Source organism: Zingiber officinale, chromosome 1A, assembly GCF_018446385.1.
Source record: "Zingiber officinale cultivar Zhangliang chromosome 1A, Zo_v1.1, whole genome shotgun sequence".
Taxonomy (NCBI): Eukaryota; Viridiplantae; Streptophyta; class Magnoliopsida; order Zingiberales; family Zingiberaceae; genus Zingiber; species Zingiber officinale.
This window is the reverse complement of record NC_055987.1, coordinates 95,283,771-95,298,271: the sequence shown is the minus strand read 5'-3', so window position 1 is coordinate 95,298,271 and position 14,501 is coordinate 95,283,771. Positions and strand designations below refer to the sequence as shown.

At 37.0% G+C, this 14,501-nt stretch overlaps 1 protein-coding gene across 1 annotated transcript; it reads right to left on the bottom strand.

Moving 5' to 3' along the window:
- Positions 1-55: 55 nt before the first annotated feature.
- On the bottom strand, positions 56-1,786 carry LOC122027083 (gibberellin 2-beta-dioxygenase 5-like). The gene is made up of 2 exons (XM_042585924.1): positions 1,624-1,786; positions 56-608 (listed from the first exon to the last, which is right to left on the bottom strand). Exons 1-2 carry the CDS (start codon positions 1,639-1,641, stop codon positions 87-89), a joined length of 540 nt encoding a protein of 179 aa, XP_042441858.1. The 5' UTR covers positions 1,642-1,786; the 3' UTR covers positions 56-86.
- Positions 1,787-14,501: the final 12,715 nt, after the last annotated feature.

Genomic DNA, 14,501 nt, shown 5'->3' with positions numbered 1-14,501 from the left:
GCTGAAGAGTACTTCTCTATTACGTGTCTGTGTAGTGAGAAGGTGAGAAGCCGGTGAAAAAAGAGTTTTTTTTTTTCTTTGTTTTTTTAAAGGAAAGCGGAGACGAAAATGGCTTGATTATACTTGCAGTTGCTGCTTCGGGGAGTGGATTTGTCGGAAGAGGATGAAAAGAGGGGAATGTGGTAAGCCTCCGACCATGATAGTTGCCGGAGGCACGTGGCGGACGGCGTGCCCCATCGATAGCTGTCGTCAGCGAAGTCGAGGAGATTCCCGCCGGACTTTTTCTTGAAAGGCTGCCGGAACAACTTGGCCTGCTCCTCCCGGAGCCTAGCGGTCAGCTTGGCCGGCACCCCGTGGTTCACGATCTGGAAGAAGCCCCAGTCAGCGGCGGCGGCCGAGATGTCGCGCTTGCACCGTTCGGCCTCTAGCTCGTCGCCGTGGAGCCGACCGAGGTCGATGAGGGGGAGGTCGCAGTAGTGGTGTTCCTCTGCCGCCGCCACCTCGGCCTCACAGCAACCTTCGAATAGATTCCTGTGAGTGGTTAAGAATGGAGGATAGGAAGAATTCTCCATTGGAATTGGAGTGCTTTCACTGTGAACAACAGCTGCCTGAAAAAAAAATGAAATTAATCAAATAGGGAAACAGAATCAATGAATTATGCAGAACAGGAGCGACTAAAATCATGCAATTAAGAAGATTTCTTGAGAATATGTATAGAGCTGCCAATTGGCATTGGATAATGAATCCAATTGTATGAGCAGTTGATTACGAAATAGAAATGATTGTTGGAGATTTTAAGAGCTACAGTTCACATTCTAGAACTCATAACTCCATGACAGGAACCTGCATTTACCAGAGTCGATCTCTGTGCATGGATTCTTGCTCTCGTGTGGGAAAATAAACATGAAAAGAAAAAGAAATAGGCAAAACTATTTATCATTTTGATCCAGAGGAATAAACAGAGAACTAAGAAAGCATTGATTTTGAGAGGTGGATGCTGAGAATTAGGCTGGTGAGAGACAAGAAAGCATTGGATTTTGGGGAAGAAAACATCAGCGTCGGATTGTGTTGTGTTGGTTGGTGTGAGTATCGATCGGCGTCATCGATGGCGACAAAACTGCATAAGCTTCTTCTCCGTGCGTTAGGAGCATACGCGGTTGTCGCCCTTCGTTTCCGCCGATCGGTTTCACTACTTTGGCTTCTTCCTCTGACGCAACCACAGCGGCGACGATGACGACGACGAGACGCATCGTGGGAAGTGAAGGCGGCGGGCACGGCAGCGACGCCTCCACTCCCTCTTGTTGCCTTCTCACAGGCAACGCCACAAGGCCTGCCAGCCAGTGACCGCGCGCCCCAACGCTATAAATAAACAAAATACGCCTTAAATAATTCAAAAAAAAAAAAAAAATCTTACTTCACCACTTCAACGTCGAGTTTCTAAATCTCCATTACTTCAAACTCATTGTCATTCTAAACAATTAAGAAAAGAGTCATCGTTCAAAAACAGAGCAGCAGCTTCTACTCAGAACACAATGCACGGAGTGCAAACATGATATATAGCAAATAACCCACACATATGCCTGAACTGAAACTGAAACTGAATGAATGATCGATCCTCCGTACCTGAGTCTCCATCACCATTGTGGCCAAGCTAGCACTCGGCCTTCTCCTCTACTTCTTTAGCCTTCACTCCTCGAGGTTGTGCAGCGCAATGAGCGTCGTTGGCGAATATATATATATATACACACACAACGCGGACTGAGCAGGTCGGTAACGAGCAGCAGAGATGTGGCCGTCGTCAACTACACGCTCTGCCCGCGGCAATGGCATGCCATTAACCCTGCGCTGTTTCCAGTACTGGCCAAAGATGGGTCTAGATGATCTGCAAAAAATTGAATAAAATAAATGCTGAATTATTACCTTTATTATTATATATCCGCAGATTAATGTCGATTATGATTGTTTCCTATCATTAATCTTTGAGGGTCGTTGTGTATGCTTTGCTTGCTGGGTCTTGCTTCCTACCTACTCGGTTCCTCCCTTTCACCGGTTCATTTAATTTGTTTCTGCAGGCCTCAGAATCGTCCATCTCATGGCCGGTGCCTTCTTTCTACGAGTTTCTTATTCTTTCTTCGACCGACTTGTTTTATTCGAGATGTCAGGAGAATTATGTATATATTTACTGTCGAGATTTGTAAAGATAGATGCGATTAACGTTGAAGAAGACCTCATACACTACTGAACACTTCACTAGCTATTTTCACATGTGTAGTTGCATGCACTTCAATTTACTATTTGTTATACATTATGTGTGAACTTGTTTGCGTACCTAAACATATTCTAGCTACCTCCCTTTGCAACACTTTGGTTAGTCTAAGACTTCAAACTCATATATCTATCTCCTTAATTACACCTCTATATATATATATATATATATAATCCATACGAGCATTTGCATGCTCAAGGAACTAGACTAGCTACAGAGAGTTAATGATATATATATATAGGCGCAAACTATAATTAAGAGACAGTATATATCTATATCCAAGTTAGAAAAGAATGAACATACTTGGGATTCCTAGATTGAGGCAGTAGTAGTGGCGAATGCAATGCATTAATGCAATGGTGTAGGAAGGGAGCTTCAAATTATAGTGCAGAGGCAGAAGCGTCTAGTGGACATATCCAATCCCTTCAGCTCTCGCGTGTCTGGTCCTCAAAAAGAACACGTTCACCAACAGATTATCAAAAGATTTTTGTAGCACACTTTGCGCCAACCATCATCATTGGCAATGTGGTGAAATAATATAATTAGGCATCTCAGAGGAGCAACCGAAGAGCATTAACCACACAGTACGCAGATCATATTTTAGAATCCCGAAGTGTACACAGTCAATTGGTTCAGTATATATAAGCGGGCTTAATTTATAGATCGAGTTAATTTGTAGTGGAAGAAGGTTGGAGAAGCGTTGGCTGCCTAGCTATCTAGCTAGCTAGCTCGAGACATGTATTGAGAATGCAGCAGTATCACTGGAAGTACTGTTGGGGAGTAAGTGTGGCGTGCATGTCGGCATGCATTGCCAATGTGGAAGAAGAGAGAAGAAGAGGGAAGAAGAAGGTTGACTCACGTGCATGAAGAAGGAGTGATGTGATTGGCTGGCAAGGAATGGCTGTGCCTGCAGCTACGTTTGCGGCCGACGCGCACACATATAATTAATTGCTCATCCTCAGCTGCCTACGTTGCCCTGCCCGGTGGTCCATGCTCACTCACTGTGTGCACTGTGGTAAATCATTAATAGAATCAACCCTAAACCCGCATTATGCATCCAAAAAACGATCGGGAAAGAGAGAGGATAGTTTATATAAAATATATATAGTACACTTTTGAGATATTTTCTTTGATATGGTATTATTATATTCTCTTATTTTAATGTTTGTTTTTTTAAAAAGGTGAAAATAATATTTATAATTCCTTCGTGCTAAAAATATCTAGCATCATCTTTTTTTAATTATTCACTATTCAAATATTGGTGTCGCATTCATGTAATTAATACTATACTAACTCCTAACTCGAATCTTTAAACAAGGGTGTGTTAGTTAAGTGAAATAATAGAATTTGAATGTAGCCATTTCTTTGCCTATGAGAGAATCCTATAAAAATATCCAACTTCGACTTTGTCCGTACGACTAGGCTTTTACGGTAGCACAAAGGTATTTATAAATTAAAACTGACTAGAGGGCATTGAGATACCATCTAGTAAAAAGTGAAGAGGAAATTAAAAATGAATTGCAACGAAAATTCAAATTACAATCACAAAAATTTATCTAAGTACAACAAGGAAATTGGAATTGTTATAATTTGAGACAACATGAATTGAGTTGTCTTGCAATGTGAAGTGCAAAAAAAAAAAAAAATACTTCAAAAAACTTCGAACATGAATTGAGCATTAGAAGAGGAATGAGTTATCATATTCAAAGACAACATGAACAAAACACTTACAAATCAAAATTATTCAAGGGAACACTTTGAGAAGAATGATTGTCGAATCAAAGAGTTGTCTTGAGTAGTGACTCTCCACAACGCTTTTATGGCGAGTTGTCAATGAATAAAATTGAGACAACAATCTTATCTTGAGGCTTAGATCAATCAAAAGCGTACCATGGCAATCATTGATAATGATAATAGTTAACCATTGATCAAATTTTTAATTGATATCTAAAAATTTGAGTCCTTAAGTTAACCTAGAAGACTGTCCTTCGTTGACCAAGGCAAAAAATATCTATTGAAAATTTGACTTGATCAAAAGTTGTAAGGATTTCAAATGTTTGCTCAACCAAGGCAAAAGCTTAATTAGGCTGAACCAATTTCAAGAAAGCGGTCAAACGACAACATTAATTTGAGTTCTAAAACATTTTGAAAATTACTAATCAACTCAAAATTGACTTTAGTCATCCCAAAACTTTTGATCTAGGAATTCCTAGCACAAGAATAGGATAACCCTTAGTACCTAATTAATACTAGTGATTTGACATCTTCACTGTGAAGAGTAACTTAAAAAGACTTTCTAGGTAGATTATAATAACATATCGAAACACATTTTAACCAAATTACAACAAAGATAATACAACTTGTAATTTTCAAGGATCTTCCTCTAAGTTTATGTAGTCTCTTTAAGGTCCAAAGCTCTCCATGATTTTACATTGAATTAACCATGACCATTGTCCTAACTTGAGTTCATTGAACCTAAGATAACCTACACACTAAAATAAATTGTTAAATATAATTACTTAATTAAACCTTACTTATTCACATATTAAAACATTTGAGGGGCTAATAATCTTTCCTTTTTTATATTAGTAACTAATTTAAATTAGTGATTTAATAAGAAAGGGATATAAATATAAAAAGAAAAAAAAAATTAAATAAACTATACTAATAACTTTCATCTAAAAAAATATCATAGACTCTCTTTCAACTAGATAGCTCCCTCTCAATCTTAGCATTTAATGACTATACTATGCCTTCAAGTTCAGGGTCATTTTCTCTTTATTTGGGCATCCTATTAATCACCAATCTCTCAAAACAAGAAAGCTCCCCCTTCAATCAAGGCCTATTGTGAATGTATCACGTCTGAGTTGAGAGGGATTGATAGTTTGCCATTTTGATGGAAAATTTTGTAGAGTTTCTCGTATGTCTATCGACATTCAATTCCCTATATGCATGCTTTACAAAGAGAAGATATAACAATAAACATACACACAAAGAAATATATAGAAAATAGGAATAGCAAATGAGCAATACATAATCAAAGCAAAAAAAAAAAAGACATATAGTATCAAAATTCTCAATTATAAAATATTGGCAAGATAGAAATCCAAGCAAAATAATATCTAAGTAAAATGAAATTCTATGCACATAAAAGTCTAATTAGAAAGATTAAAAAAAAACAATCTGATAAAGAATAAAAAAAACTTATCAAACATCTAATGAGGGGAGGTGATAGATATGTGGTTGTTAAGATAATATCAAGTAAAGTGACGACATCAAACAGAATAAATTGAAACATAAAAAAACAGTAAAAGAGTAGGAATATCATCGTAGCAAGTTATATGGCAAATGGCACCAATAAAGTTAAGTCTCAACAATAGAATCAAATTGAAGATGATTAATCACTCAAATGACCCCACTCACTTTATCTCATCTTAGCCTTCTAGAAGAGTGCTAAAATGACCACATTAATCCATTGCCACTACTCCTAAAAATCTATAACTGCCCCCTCTCCTAAAAGGTCGCGCCAAATCACTCTCATGATTTATTCCCTTCTAATAAACTTGTGGGGTGTTGGAGGGGTCCTCGGGCAAATCATAGAGTCAACTATTGCATATTGTGTGTAAGTGTAGTTGGTGGAAGGGCTTGGGGCTTCATTACGAAACATCAATGCTTGAAATATTGAGGAGAGCAATAATGTTGTGATAGTAAGCAAATAAATCCACATCCACTCTCTAGGGTGGTAGTGCTCCATTATCGAGTTGTGAATGTATAGGCCAAATTTTACATTCCTTTGTTGGATGAGGAAGTAAAGTAAAACCATGTGTCCGTTTGTGCCTCACCGCACGAATGGTCATAAGCAAAATGCAATATATATATATATATATATATATATATATATATATATATATATATATATATAGCAATGCCATTTAGGTTGGGTGCCTCATCATGATCAAGATCACACTAATAGATTGTGCTACTAAAAGTACTTTGTACTTTACAAATAATTTAAAATCTAATCAAGCTTGAGGAGAAATGATCATAGAAATATTCTGGGTGGTTGATTATTTTTTTTAGTTATGAGATAGAATAACATTGTTAAAAACTTCTGCTCAATAATTATAATTTATATCATGCTTGAATATCACAGAGTTCTCTAAATGATAATAATCAATGATTGATTTAAATGCGGGAGATCGACTTAGATGTGAAAGGGACCAATCAAAATATCTGAGTATCGATCAAGTGGAAGAGTAATCATGAAATCCTTTAATTGGCTAAGTTTCGTATAGAGAATTATTGAGCAACTTGTGGAGACATCTTGGATGATAGAGAAGGGACTCAAATGTGATTGATAAACGATGACTTAGAGCATTTGAGAGGCTAAAAATTATTAGTGAGGTGGACTTTATAATAAGGAACATGGAACAATTATTGTTTTTGATGGTTATATCACTACAAAAAGTAATACTGAATAACGATTGAATTTTTCATCGGTATTTGAGTTTATCGACGGAATACCTATGGAATTTGTGATATCGGGAGTAATTTGATCAGCAATGCAATTTACCGACGGAAATGAAATTCAATCAGTAATTATCGACGGAACAATATATTCCGTCGGTAAAATTTAACGACTGAACACTTTTCTCGTCGGCAAAGAGTGGACGGCAGGTAACGAAAGTTGCCGACTGAATAAAATTCAGTCAGTAAATCACCGACGGAACCGGGAATTTCGTCGGTGATTCCCGACGGAACCAGTCATTCCGTCGGTATTTATCGCCGAAATCAGGAATTCCGTCGGAGGTTACTAACGGAATCACAGGTTCCGTCGGTGATTTACCGACAGAATCCCGGTTCCGTCGGTGATTGCCGAAGAAATCTTGATTCCGTCGGTGATTACCGACGGAATGACAGGTTCCGTCGGTAATATATCACAACCGTTACTGTGCTGGTCGATATTTTACCGACGAAATAGTGTATTCTGTCGGTAAAAAACAGTAAAAAAATTAAAAAATATGTTTTTGTTTTCCACATATCTTATATACAATTTTCATATAAATATAAAACATCACAAACGATGGCAGCACAAACGTAATTCATACATATATCACAATTCATACAACATTCTCACAACATATAATAAGCTCACAACATAAAATCATCCAAAATACAATACAAAACATAATCATAATTGCCAAAATCTCCAAAATTCAATACAAAATATAAGCAGAACTATCCAAATATCAAGTACTCACAATCATAAATATCCAAAAGTGCATGATAAGTGAAAGGCAAATACAAAATATCCAAAATACTTAACATGATACATCACCTACACATATCCAAATATAATCTTGTAAAAGTCAAATACAAGAGATTATGATCAAAATGAATTGATGCAAATGTAATATATAACTCAAAAATTGTAATATATAACTAATTTTACATGTAAAAAAAAAAATACCTGCATTATATTTTGGATATCCAATAATAGTGATAATGGTGAATGTATCAATATAGACTCCTGAAAAATGTAATACATTTTAAGATAAATATCTAATAATATCCAAATAGAATAAATATATTTGACTTAATTAATGTATGATAAATTAAAAAAAATCAAGTTATAGTTGAATATACCTCAGAAAAATCTACTCATCTGTAGGGTCTGATGGATCTCGAGTCTCCTCTGACTGGGGTTGTTGTGATTGGTCTCATTTAGTAATGACTGCTCGCATCTGGGCCAATGCCTACTCCTGAGCAGCCCACCTCTCCTCCCGCCTTTGATCCATCATAGTCATTTGAGTCTTCAATTCTTGATTTTCTTTTCTTAATGACTCCACCTCAGAAGAAGTAGAAGAGGAACTGGCACAACCCCTAGGAGTCCTCAAGCAATCAAATACCACCTTAGCTTGGGAGCCAAGGCCGTAGAGGGAGGAGTTCTTTGTCCTTCCACCTACAATATCATAATAAATTTCATTTATTTGTTGGGTGGATAGATCTTGTGAGTCTCCTCCCTCTACTGGTAGCTGAGATGCCTGAGAAACCCTCCATGTCATTTCCTCCTGTGTAGAAAAATTATACAATTTATATATTATACACAATTACTAAAGCTAATTAATCATTATTAAAAATTAAATATAATAAAGTTAATAATTCAAACCCCAATGTTATTGGATCGAGCATCAATATATGTGTCATCCTTTCTCTGGTGAGTCTTGAGAAAAATCTCTAGGCAAGTGGGTTGTCTTTCTAAAGAACGTTCCTGCATGCAAAAATAAGTTTGGACAAAATTATGTAATTTTGTTAATAAATAAAAATTTGATTTATATAACTTTAAATTACACTCACCAGATCCATAGTGTGATCAACAATGAATCGGGATCCTGATGTATGCCAAGCGGATCTGGTACTCAGGCCACATGGCTCTGTATTCCTATTTTCTCGAGCTTTTTAAGCCTTTGTCTGCCATCTTTGTACAGACCAAGTGGCCGTCCATGCACTCCAGATCTCGTTGGATACATAAGTTGGCCTTGTGCCATCCTTTCTCACATAATATAATAGGTCTTTGTATAACTTGGCACAATAGATATTCCAAGTCTCTACAAATTCTACCTCGTGCCCATTCTCCCACGTATATTTTTTCTACAATTAAAAATTAAAAATTTAGTATATTAAAGGATAAATATATTGTACATATTCAATTTACTTACCATAAATTCTTTATAATAAAAATCCTTAGTCTCATTGTCTACGTGTCTCCATGTAGTACCAGAAATGCAGACTCTTTGTATATGTCGATACTCGATGATCATCAGGAGTAAATCTACATATAAACAATATTAAGATATATGTTATAAATAAAGAACTTGAATTACTAATAATAAAAAAAATACTTACGACTCTCCGACAACCCTAAGAACTGTAGATCCATGGAGTGGTGCCTGATGATCTGCCACGATATATGATATCTACAAAATAACATTACAACACATCATAATAAAGTTTACTAACATGATAAATAAGCAACAAAACATGATTGAAGCATAACTTACTTGATGAATAATAATGCTAAAATTTAATCAATGCTAGACTCTGGAAGCATTTCTACTCAACATTAATAGTTTGTAAGTCGTCATCACTAGACTCTGTTAGTTCAGCAAAATCCTCACTGTTAGATATCTCTCCATCATCTATCTCCTCGTCAGTGACATTAACATCTACAAGTAATTATGATGTAGATTGGAGTTGTGAATCAACCGAATGTGTCTCCACTTCGTCATTCTGAAATGCATGATGGTTTTGAGCAGTAATGGTGTTCGACATTTCTATGGTCGAACGATGCTTCATTCGACAAATAGACAACCATTCACTAGCTCTTCTTCTCTTCATAGGATATTCAAGATAAAAAACTTAACCTGCTTGTATTGCAAAAAGAAAGGTTCAAACTTATTAAACCTTCTGTTTGCATTAACCTCAACTAAATTGTAATTTGGATGTATTCTAATACCTATTCTTGGAGTCGGATCATACCATGAACATTTGAACAACACACACCTTTTTATAGGTAATGCAGAATATTCAACCTCTGTAATTTCCTCAAGTCTACCATAGTAATCAAACTCATTGTTATTGGTGTCGATAGATCCTTTAACGTAAATACCAGAATTATAAGTTAATCTTTGTGAATCTCATTGTGTCACATGGAATTTGAGACTATTAACATAGTAGTCAGAATAGACCATTATTTGGTGAAGGGGTCCTGATGTAAGATTCAATATTTTATCATCTTGCACATTTGATATTCTGCGGTCTTTCACCTATCAAAAAGTAGTGATATAAATTAGGACCAAACTTAATTTAATGAAGAATTATGAACATTTCTCTAACTTACATAGATTTGAAACCATAATGTAAATTCGATCTCTAACTTTTTAGCAACCTCACTTGCACTCATTAATGGATTTTGTAGATATAATTGTTATTTATACAAGCTATGAAAGAAGGTAATTTTAAGACAATTAGGATATTAAGCAAATAAATACAACAAAATAAAAGTTTGATTAGAAAAGTTAACTTACTTTATGTATGGTTTGACTTCATCACAATTTAAGAGTATATATGTTCTTGCAGTATGGTATTCTTGTTGAGTTAACCATCTAGAAACAGATGCACCCATTAGTTTACCAGAAAATTTGAAAATAGAAAGCATCGATGGATCTATATTCTGAATATCATCGGAATTTCTAGGACATTTGCGATGTATGATTTTCAAATTATCAGCAAAATAATAAGAGTAGAAGGAAGATGCTTCCTTAATCAGATAAGCATTACATATTGACCCTTCAACTCTTACTTTATTACAAATATTATTATTTAATTTTCTCAAAAACTGTTCAAATGGATACATCCATCTATACTGCACAGGACCAACTATTCATGCCTCATATGGTAAATGTACTGGTAGATGTTCCATTGAATTAAAAAAATTAGGTGGAAATATGCGCTCCAGCTTACAAAGTATGAGAGGAATGTCAGTTTCTAGCCAAAGCATATTGACCGTCATAATACACCTCACTGTCAAATCTCTAAAAAAAAGACTCAACTCTGTAAGTACTTGCCAAACATTATTAGGAAGTAAATCATGAAAAGTTATTGGAATAAGTCTTTGCATGAACATGTGGCAGTCATGACTCTTCATTCCAAACATCTTTAATTTGTTCATATCAACGCATCGAGCCATATTCGAAGCATGTTCATCTGGGAACTTGATTTCTTTTAACCAACTACATAAAGCTTGTTTACCATCTTTGTCTAATGTATAACAAGCTTTTGGAAACTTATTGATTGTTTCATTCTGATGCAACTCTGGTCTGTTGACTAGTTCTTTTAATTCCTCACGTGATTTTACAGTGTACTTAGTTCTTCCAAGTACATTCATCACAGTGTTGAAGATATTATCAAAGAAATTTTTCTCAACATGCATCACATCTATATTATGTCGAATGAGTAGATACTTCAAATAAGACAACTCCTAGAAAATGCTCCTTTTCTTCCAACTATAGTTGCACATCCTAACAAGATATTTATTTATCTCATTAGAATTAGGCTGAGATACTAGGAGAAATCCATAACTATCTATTTGTTCAATGATTTCTTCACCTGAAGCATGGACTGTTGGGGGAGGTTTTCTGACTACAACATTCTTTAGAAAATTTTTATTATTTCGCCCAAAAGGGTGATCAACTGATAAAAATTTATGGTGATTATCAAACCAAGATACCTTCCCATTATAAGGTAATGAAAATGCATAAGACTCTATCATGCAATGTGAGCATGCTAATTTACTAGTCGTGCTCCATCCTGACAATATTGAGTATGCTAGAAAATCACTGATCATCCATAATAAGGCAGCATGCAATGTAAAATTAATTTTACTTGCAACATCATAAGTCACTGATCCTACATTCCATAATTCATTCAGCTCAGCAATTAGAGGTTGCAAGAAAACATCTATCTTATCTTTGGGATTGGTTGGACAAGGAATAAACACGGTAAGGAACATAAATTCATCTTTCATGCACATCCATGGTGGTAAGTTGTACGGTGTTAATATAACTGGCCAAGATAAATATTGTTGTCCCGACTGACCAAATGGTTGAAATCTATCTACAGAAAGTCTCAATCTCACATTTCGTGGTTCCATTGCAAAGGAGGGAAACACAGTATCAAGATGTTTCCATGCAGGAGAATTACAAGGATGACACATTATACCTCCTTCGTGCTCATGCTCATGCTCATGATGCCACATCATGTGGCAAGCTGTAGCTGCAGATGCATACAAGTGCTGAAATCTAGCAGTTAACGGAAAATAATATATAACATTTCAAGCAATATTTTTCCTCTTCTTCCCTGGTATACGAATACGATACTTAAAACAAGGGTAAGTATAGATTTTACATTTATTCAGATCGCTGTCTTCATTCTAAAATATCATACAGTTGTTTATACAACAATGCAATCTTCTCTACAGGCAAACCTAAACCTTTGATCATATTTTTTTGTTTCATAGAAGCTATCAGTCATTATGTTATCAGCATAGAGCAACTCTGACATCAATTGACAAATGTCATCGTAACATCTTTTAGAAAAATGATGTTCTGCTTTCATATTCAAATAACCTTGCAGTAGTTGATAGTTAAGAATGACTAGAAGGAATGTTTTCCCACACTTCTCTTTCACTAGCCTTTAACATTTCATATAGTTGCTGATATTCAGGTGTTGGTATTTCATCTATATTGGAATAATCAACTGCATTTATTGCATCATGAACCATTGATTGCATTGAAATATCAATATTATTTGATGCTTCAGGAACGGTAACAGTATTCCCAAAAGAAGAACCACTAGAAGACCCAATTGGTTCATATAAATAAGGCTCTCCGTGATAGTACCAATTGTAGTAATTTGACACAAAATCATTTCTACATATATACATTTTTACAGTATCCTCATCACGGAAAGTCCTATTTTGACATTTTTTATGATTGCATGGACACCGTAACTCAGCACCATCCATACATTTTGGATGACTTTTAGCAAAGTTCACAAACTGTTCAACTTCAGCAATAAAATCATCTCTGATAAATTTATTTTCTAATCGATTATGCATTCAAGTTCTGTTCATATACATTATTACCTGAAGCAAATGAATGATAAATTTAGAATATCATGATATAATTATAAACTTAGAATATAATGGTATTGCTTAGGGAATCATTATAAACTTAGACTTTCTAATAAACGCATGTTGTTGCTTATAGCATCATTAAATGAAATAACAATACATATAATGAAACTAACTATAATAAACAAAAGATAATGCAAGTAAAACAAATCTAATGTAGAGAACAATGGACATGTAAACCTCACACAGAAATGGTTTGACTAAGGTGTTGCTAGAATTCTCATTCTATGCATAATAACACTCATTTGAGTTGATCTAAATATGTTTTTAAGCGTGCCAAAGTAACAAAACATTACCATTTCAACTAGAAATCAAAATTCATCACTGAACAATATGGCTTTCTCCATTCATGACCACGAGATATCATCACACAATATTCGATATGAAACTATTTCCCATTAGGAGTAAGGGCAACAAGGTTAAACCACTAAGTAACTGACTGTTGATACATGGAAGTTCATCTATGATTTGGAAGAACTCTCCTTCTCCATATTTAAGTTCATTAGTCATACATGAAACAAGTTCCTAAACCGCACAACAACCAGAGTAAGTTTTCTCTTTTATCATTTTTTTAACCAAAAATCTAGAAAGCTAACTCAGGCCTTATAGAATCTTTTGTTAAGAATTATTTTATCTTTGATACTTGCAATTCATGTTTCTTTTGCTGTAATGTTCCTTCATGAATGATGATCAAAACTAATCTGTATGATCAATGTTTGTTGAAACTGTCTAATTCATGATGGAATCCAGAGACGCATATATTCAGAGGAGACTCGAGCAGGCGCCTGCGGCGGCCGGCTTGCGGCGGCCAGCTTGCGCCTTGTGGCAACCGGCCTATGGCGGCTAGCTTGCGACGGCAGGCCTGCTACAAGCAGGCGCCTGCGGCGGTCAGCTTGTTGCAGTAGGCGCTTGTGGTAGCCGGCCTGCGGCGCCTGCGGGGGTCGGCCTGCAATGGTCGGCCTGCCACTAGTAGGTGCCTGCGGCGGGTGGCCTGCAGTGCCTGCGGCGGGCGGCCTGCCACTAGTAGGTGCCTGCGGAGGGCGGCTTGCAGTGCCTGCGGCGGTCGGCCTGCCACTACCAGGTGCTTGCGGCGGTTGGCCTGTTGTGAGCAGGCACCTGCGGCGGCTGGCCTGCCATGAGCAGACACCTGCGACGGCTGGCTTACTGCGAGCAGGCGCTTGTGGAGCCTGGCCTGTCGCGAGCAAGCGCCTACGGCGCTTGGTCTGCCATGAGCAGGCACCTGCGGCGCTTGGCCTACCGCGAGCAAGCGCCTGAGGCGCCTGGCCTGCAGTGAGCAAGCACCTGCGACGCCTGGCCTGCAACGAGCAGGAGCCTGCGGCGCTTGGCCTACCGTGAGCAGGGGCCTATGGCGCTTGTGGCAGCTGACCTGCCGCGAGCAGCCGCCTACGACGGCTGGCCTGCCGCGAGAAGCCGCCTAGGGCGGCCGACCGGCCGCGAGCAGGCCCTGCGGCAGCCGCCGTG